The sequence below is a fragment of the Amblyomma americanum genome, chromosome 3 (assembly GCF_052857255.1).
Source record: "Amblyomma americanum isolate KBUSLIRL-KWMA chromosome 3, ASM5285725v1, whole genome shotgun sequence".
In the NCBI taxonomy this organism is placed as follows: Eukaryota; Metazoa; Arthropoda; class Arachnida; order Ixodida; family Ixodidae; genus Amblyomma; species Amblyomma americanum.
The window spans coordinates 206721368-206729464 of NC_135499.1; the positions used below are offsets into that span (position 1 = coordinate 206721368).

The following is an 8097-nucleotide window of genomic DNA, read 5'->3' on the forward strand; positions in this document are numbered from 1 at the left end:
TTTAAGATTCACAAAGAGTTGTGTAATCAACATCTTAACCACATATCAGTGATACATTGCAAGAAGCAACACCGCGCTAAAGGCTTTCGCCTCACCGCACTCTAATTCAACAAAGTGCCGCCCTGAATTTTTTTTTTTATCATGTTGCACTAACTAGCCGGCAGCAGCACCCTCGCGGTGCATATTCTCTAGGCAGATTCTTTCGTCAGCAATCTCGGGCGACCTCGCCAATTGCACGCTCTTTTCAGCTAGGCACCTCTCGAGCATTTTCCCCAACAACCGCTGAACTAAAAGAAACCTAGCGACACGCCATCGCGTTTCAACGACGTGCTGAGATGTCGCCGCCCTCCGTTTGGCGCATTTACTGCTCGTGATCCGCAACACCAGGTCAACGTTTTTCATGTCCTTACAAAAAGTGAGGGAGAGAGAGAGACTGGCGCCAGCCCGCACCGCGTACCACGTCCGAGAGAATAGTTGTGAGAGGAAGTTATGCAGCTACTCGCACACGAAAATAAAAATAAAAGTAAAACAAGCGAAGCAACTGCATCCCATAGCTCGCTTAACCGAGGCCTACAAAACAAGCCCCGGAGTGCCGCCATCAGATGCACAAGTTGGTTGCAACGCCCTCAACGCGGAAGTCAAAACTAAGACGGCGCTTGCCAGCCATCGACAGCTTTCAGCGACAATGGAAGAACACCGGCCGGTATTCAGAGTGCGGCGCACACTTGCGGTGAGGCTTGCAGCGGCATAAAACAACTGCGCTACTCGCAGCTAATTCCCCGTCTACGTGGGCGTCATCGCCTGGTGACACGAGGACAGAGACGGCTGCGTCGTGCTAGATGCAGCGTGCGGTAAGCGGCTTACGCGCGCGCACAAAGGCGAGCATGCGAACGAAAGCTCCCTCACGGAAGAGACTGATCAGCATAAGCGACGGTATATGCAGGCTGAAAGCGTTGCCTGAGCCCTTTATCAGTCCCGCGTGGCCGCTGCCGAAGCGCTTCCCTTCTCTGAACGAGTCGCGTAAAAGTTTGCGTGACGTTCGAGAGATAACCACCCTTGTTAGCCGCGGCCCTCGGTAGTTGCGGCCGACGGTCTGACACGCGGATCAAAGCTACATGGGCGCGGTTCCTGTACGCGACATGGACCGCTGTTGGCAAATGTTTGTACAAATTGCGGTGAGGCGCGCGCAATGAAGATGTGACGTCGCGACGTGCCATCGTGCCTGATTGCGTCGGCACGTTTCTACCGCGTCAACAATAAAACATTTAAAAAAAACTGGGGTGATTATCGTTCACTTCCCTGTCTCTACTTACTTCTCTCTATCCCCCTTTCCCTTTCGCATAAGCGACGGTGCGTCTTTCTTCTTACTTCCACAGTCACACGCTTTAGTCTCCAACTTCGTGAAACATTGTATAGAGAAAAACAAACTGAGGCGGTTTTCGTAGCAGTTCTTAACCTCGCATTCCCATATTTTTTGTCCTCTTGGGACGCTTACGCATGATGAAACCGACGCTCACTCCATCTTTTGAGCCGCACTGAAGAAACGCAGAAGTCGTGAACGCACCAACGAGGTACGAACACAAATTTCGCTCCGTCGCCGAGAGGCTTTTCTTATTCTGCCGCCAACGCCTTCCCCGCGTGTTATGGGAGAGCGGCCCCACCGCAGCTTTTCCGCATGTCAAACGTTCTCCATATTCAACGCCTACGCACGGTGTTTCATAACGTCGAGTGATCCAGAGTAGAGTTCTTCCATCTCTAGATGAAGGTAACCTAACTCGATGGAGGGGAAAATTAAACTAAGGAAAATGGCTAGTGTTAACAAGCGCAATCTCATTAAAGAAGGAACGGCCGCATCGGCGGGTACCTCTGTAAGTTAAACGACGGGAAGATTACTTCCAGAGAACCGGCGCCTGGCGCGGTCCGAAGGATTGGTTGATGAACGGGGAAAGAGACAATCCGCCTCTCTCTCTTTCACACTCACCTCAGTATCTCCTCCTCTTCTTTCTCTTCTCCTCCTTTTCTTTCTCCTCCTCCTTCCAACTGGGCAGAAGCGAGCAGATCCATAAATGCGAGACGCGTACGAATCGCGCCGAGTGCTGAGTCCCTATTGACGAAGACAAATGCGCCACCCCCGCGCCAAGCCACGCGCCGCGCCGGGATGCACTCACCTACGCACACCGCGGAAGATGTGCCGCGAAACGAAGTGTGCGCTCGTGCGTGCGTGCGTGCGTGCGTGCGTGCGTGCGTCGATAAAAGCTAAAACAAGCGAGCGAGAGAGCAGGGAATGTCCATCCGCCGTACGCTGCCGCCTTGCTAGTTCTCCAGAGGCAGAAAGAAGGAGGCTTTAATCGTGTTTACATAGGACCACGAAACACGGGCCGTCGTATATTAACGCACGCTGGGTGGAAAGCAACCTACTCGCGGCGACAGCGACGACTGAATTCAGGCACTGTGCGGCCCCACACGTGCGGCTTTCCGAGCGCAGGCATACGTCGCAGTCCGGATTGGAGGAAGGGTTGATGGAGCAGTCTGAGGAAGGAGCGAATGAAAGGTGGCGGCGACGACTCAATCTGGCGAGCCTGTAAGGCACAGTCGAACCCAGCCTCCGCGATGGGATATGCCTCCGAACGCGGAGACGAGACCCATTAAGCCCCGCGCGGCGGGTAACGATGGATTCGCGAAAACAGGCGGCGTGTTTGGGGCCAGCTAGTTTTCTGTGCTGCGGTGGAAGACGCATAGCGAGGCACGCGAAGCGACAATCTCGGTGGGCGAGCCGCTCCAGCTGTAAGTAATCGGCGCGTGAAATGACGTCGCCGGGACCCTGGACTCGGTAAGTGGGATTTGTAAACAACGCCAGAACTCTTCCCCGCTCGAGCTGTGGGTCCCGCAGCAATGGCGTTCTGTTTCCGAAACATGGGACGCCGTCAAAGCTTGAAAGATGCTGAGTTCGAGATAAGGCTTTGTTTGTTGTGCCTGCAAGCAAAAGAGTTTTGATTGGTCGCAAAACTTCGGGGACTTACTTTTCTGAAAACTCCTCAAATCCGGGGGAAAAAAAATGAGTGATGTGAAAGTGGTGACATTCGTCTTGCGTATCGGAAGTGATAGTCATATTCGACGCCACTGAGAGCCCTGTGGAATTTGTGTGCGTTTGCCGGTCCGTCACGTAATCACACAGCAGCAATAGGTGGATAAGCGCACAGCGAGACATGCACGTGTAGAGTGATACGCTCGCATATCATTGATTGCATCGAAGAGGCAGTGCTAGAAGCAAAGATCTGTCACTTAGCTTCACCGCGAAAACAAAAATGGAATAGATTACTTATACTGGAATAAATATGGACGCTACCACCGTAAATAGCAGCGTTGTGGTGTTGGCTTCGTCTGCCTATTCAAAGTCCGGCAGTCGAACAATTGCATCTAATTCGATCCCATTGTGATGGAGAACGTGCAGTACTCCGAAGCTTGAGTTGTTTCTAAATGCGTTCTTTTCAGGCCCGCATATCTGTCAAGCCAGCCGTGGAGGTGATGTCATAGACACGCAGACGGCGGTATACATTCGACATATCTGTGCGTATTTCTCGAGAATATTCGCAGTCGACCTTGATGAATCACCGGTGGAGTCATCACAGACGAATGCTAGCGCAGTTGCTGTGTCCGCGCATACGTGCAGCAGCACCATTTTAAGCAAACAAACGCCTTCAACTGGCTCTGCAGATGTTCTCTGAATTTCGCATCAATATCTCCATCAAAAATTTCTTCGACTTTGCGTGAAAGTCTGTTGCCAAATCCATCAACCCACGAAGTTGGTGTAGAAGCAATTTGTCCGTACATCCCACTCGTAAGAATGGACAGTTCGTGTTGGTTGCTTGCTGGGCCATTCGAGGTTCGGCAAAACAGCGGCCAGAAGTTTCCCAAAACACCCGCTTCGTGCAATTAAACACGTCATCTAACATTTGCCTTTTTATTCGAAGACACGTTAAAAGCCCGAGAGGCCGTGGCGGCAACATCCTCAAGTTGCCACAAATTCTTTCAGGGTAGTTTGTTCGTGACATAATTAATATAAGCACTCCAGGACTGACGCAGCAAAGAACGCAATGTAAATATATTAGCTTGAAACTAAACTAGTTTCCATTTCCAGCCCTGCCTTCATAGACAGGGCTCTGAATTCATAGTGCAGCGTTTCTTTCATCGCTGCCAAGTACACGAATCACCTGAGCTCCGCAACCACAGAACAATCTCCAAACGCCTCTCGGCCGGCGGTCAAGGCTACATTAAGCAACAAAGGCCCACCTTCAGTCTCGCAGAAGCCTGCAAGAGCCGTACTAATGACTTAGGGATGTAATGTTTTGCTTGTACTGGATAACACGCCGTACGGCTTAGCCTGCTCGGAGCCGAACTTTACCCTCGGGACTTAGCGGCGAAACAAGAAAGCATAAATCTCGTCGCACTCTCCTGGGGACATCTTCGGGCGCGACCCGCGTGGCTCCAAAGCGTTGTAATAATGGACCCTTCCTTGCTCGAAGACGCGAGCCTCGTCCGCCGTATGTGGCGCGGAGGCGCGCGGCTTGAAGCAAACGAAACTAAGGAAAATGGCGTCTGTCGTTATTTATAATCAAGGACGGAAGCAATGTCCTCTCCTTGCTCAACTTGTTCTAAGCGCAATTCTGTGTTCTTTATGTCTTGCACGGCTATTGCGTCTTCACATTTTTCGCCCAAGAAAAAAGGAGAAGAAGAGGGGGGGGGGGGACACTATAGAAGAGAGGAGGGTCTGGGGAACTCGACTGACGCGTACGCTCCGCGTGTAATATATGTGGGCATTTGCCCGAGATCGTTTTTCAAAAACTCGGTATCCGCCGCTCTTTGACGGTTGTTGATCCCACGAGAAAACTGAGCGCCCCCGTTCGTTTTTGAGTGAAGAGCGCGATATGTATAGTGTATGAGCAGTCCAAGTCCGCTGGTGCACGAGCGAGTTACGAGTAACAGGGCAAGAACATGCTTGGTTTTCTTTTATTTTCCCCCTTTCTTTCTCTGTCTCAATCTCTGCACTTTTATGAAATCTCTTTGTTGCTTCAAGGAGTTCGGAAACAGAACATAAAATGTAAGGTTTAACCCATGTGCGTTCGAACAACCGTGCGTCGTCGATGTGCAGCCTATATATAGCTTCGCTGTGCAACTTTAGAACATGCTTCGGGGTGTTGATTTAACCTCCCGCCAACACCTCCTGTTCTTTGAGAGCGCAGCTCTTGATCACCCGTTCCTGGGTCGGTTGAGCCAAGTCGCTGGCATCCCTATAAGCAAGCCACCATAAACAAAAATAAACATTGCCGCGACTGGGATTCGAACCCGCAGCGCCGCGAACAGGTATGCTTCGCGGGCCACTGCACGAGAGTACTAGGCTATCGCCGCAGGCGATCAGGCCTCTTATTAAACCGCAACACCCTCTCGCGCTGTGCATTGCACATCGTCTTCTCCATCAACTAATACTACTATCGAATTAATATCGCCGCCAGACGTGCCGATGAACCAGCAAAGCAAAACAATGAGCCTACAGAGCATAAGACACCGACAGGGATGGGCCCAAACTTCGCATTAGGGAGTATCGTAATCGTCCTTATATTTTTTTTTCTCTTTGAAGATAACGCTTTGTTGCTTATCACAGAAATTCTGCGCTGACCAGTAACGCGTGATTTGCGACCTAAAATGCTTTTACCAGGAGTACAGGACAAGCGCTTCTAGTTCCCTGGGCTGTCGCCGAGTGGTGCAAGGCTTTGAACGTTCAACAATTGCACGCTGACATCACCCGCGACGTAAGAAATAAATAGAACGATAAAGTTCGGCAATTGAAGCACTGTAGGCCTCTAGACTTAGCGGCACTGGAGGGGAGCTGCCCCGCATGGCGTGCAGCGAACTTTGTCTGCACCAAGGGTATACTCGCCTGATCCATCGCCACTCGTGGAAAGCTTGTGCATGACAGATATTAAGCCTAGGGACTAACCAGCCGTTGTAAACGATTAAGTGTGGCAAAAAAGAAAAAAAAAAGCTGAAGGCGTGGCGAAGGTGTTCTGTGAATCGATATAATTAAAAAGCTGGTTCTAAATGATCGTAATCTATTAACAAAATAAAAGAGATTTCCTTCGTGGCCAAGAACAGCGATCAATGACCACGCGCCATTCCTCTGACCTTCAAAAAGTTTCCGTTCCTGCCCGTAAAGTTACCAGACGCCAGAAAACCATAACTCAGGCACCAACATTGACTTTTTGGTTGGCCCCTTTAGTGTTAGCCATGATGAACCATGGTGAAAGAAAATGATTTCAAGCTTCCATATCTATTGGCATGAGTACAAAATACGACTGTGTCTAGGCTGGAAGCATTACACAAAAGGTAAAAATGGTAAGGACTGTTATACATAGTAGCGATGAGGGCATGAGAGGCTATTACGATTTCGATATCACGCTGAGACCTTGCAATAGACAGTAAATAGCTATTCGGACAACCATGAGTTCGTAGAGGTGGTGGTTTTTAGTACAGCTGCATAGCAATGAAGTTGAGCGCAGTTATACCTCTCGGCTTTAGTTGCAATTTATTTCTAACTCTTATTGCTACAATGATGAAAAGGAAAACTACTGATTTCCCAGCTAAATTTTTGCGTAAAGTGTGAATTCTCAAGCTTACCTTCAGCACGTGATGGGGAAAAAAAATAACTCAGGTTTTCCAGCCTCCGCTCCAGCGAGGCAGTGAGAGCGTTAACAGTGAGCTGTTATAATATGGACACCTAGACCTTTACGGATGACGCTTGGTTCAGTGAATAACAGCCACATTCAACGAAACGCGTTTACATATAGTATCCAATTCACGTATAAAAAAAGAATCAAAATGCACAAAAAGACCGAAAAAAGTGGTAGGGCTTTAACGTAGTTAATCCGAGTGTTTAGCCACTCCTCTCGTGCAGTGGCCAGCGAAACTGATCTGTTTGCGCCGCCGCGGGTTCGAAACCCAGTCGAGGCAACATTTTATTTCTGCATGAACTGTTGCTATGCAAGGTTTGGCCAAGGTCACCGTCAAGGTCACCCTCCAATTTGCTGCAGCTGGCGCGACTCTCCTCCGAACTTACCCGAGCTTCCTCCCATTTGCTGAAGATTGCGCGATGCTCCCCCGAACTAAACCGAGTTTATCCGAGTTAGTCCGAGGCTTCACACAAGATTCTTGGTTGGGAGCGTGTTAAGTAGTGCTCTTATACTAACACGCCAATCTAACTTCGACACTTCTTGTGAGCCCTAGCACGCTCTCTATTAAAATTGCTTCGCTTTGTTGGACGACCGCACTGGCTCCGCAGGTGGCCTGGATGTTCGTGGAGAAGTTCACGCTTCTCACGCTGGCCAAGAGCGTCATCACGCACAACTCTCGCTTCAAGGTGACCCACAACGGTCACCGCACCTGGCACCTGCACATCCACGACGTGCAGGAGCGAGACCGCGGCGCCTACATGTGCCAGATCAACACGTCGCCCATGAAGTCCCAAGTGGGATACCTCAACGTGGTCGGTGAGCGCCTTTCGACAACGGTTCTTAACTGCTACGCCAATGCGAATAATGAGTTCAGTGTACGGTCTCGCTTTCGGTATACTGGGTGGAACATCTGCCTCACGGGCCGGACCGCATCCGTACGAAAAAGATGCACGTGATTTGCGCTCTAATACTCACGAATGGCATTTGGAATCAGGTGTAATGTTCATAAATCCTCAGATGGTGAACATGCAACGCTTTTTAGCGAATATGGTGAACATGCGACGCTTTCTACATTGGCAATCGTGTGAGATTTCATATCGCCAGTAATTATGACTGACCAGAGCTACCCACTGCGGTCGCTCAGTGGCTACAGTCCTGCATACATGAAACTGATAGCGGCGGGCCGAGTCAGGGGGTCGGGCTGAGCAAGGTCACCACAACTCGTCGATTGCGTATTTCCAAGGACTCGATTTCAGCGAGTCAAGACCGGCGCAACTGCGGCGACGCCAAGCGTCGAACAACGCAAAGCGAGTGAGCAATGGCAGCCCACAGACCGGCGCCGTCACCACTGTCTCAAAGGCGCGACGGGGCA

General features: G+C 50.4%; 1 protein-coding gene across 1 annotated transcript in view; it reads left to right on the forward strand.

The window, feature by feature from the left end:
* Window positions 1–8097, forward strand: part of LOC144123602 (lachesin-like) — a 31634-nt gene that overhangs the window by 3114 nt on the left and 20423 nt on the right. The window contains exon 2 of the mRNA XM_077656408.1: window positions 7334–7541. Coding sequence (XP_077512534.1) covers window positions 7343–7541 — 199 coding nt within the window. The 5' untranslated portion in view covers window positions 7334–7342. The remainder of the gene's footprint in view (window positions 1–7333; window positions 7542–8097) is intronic.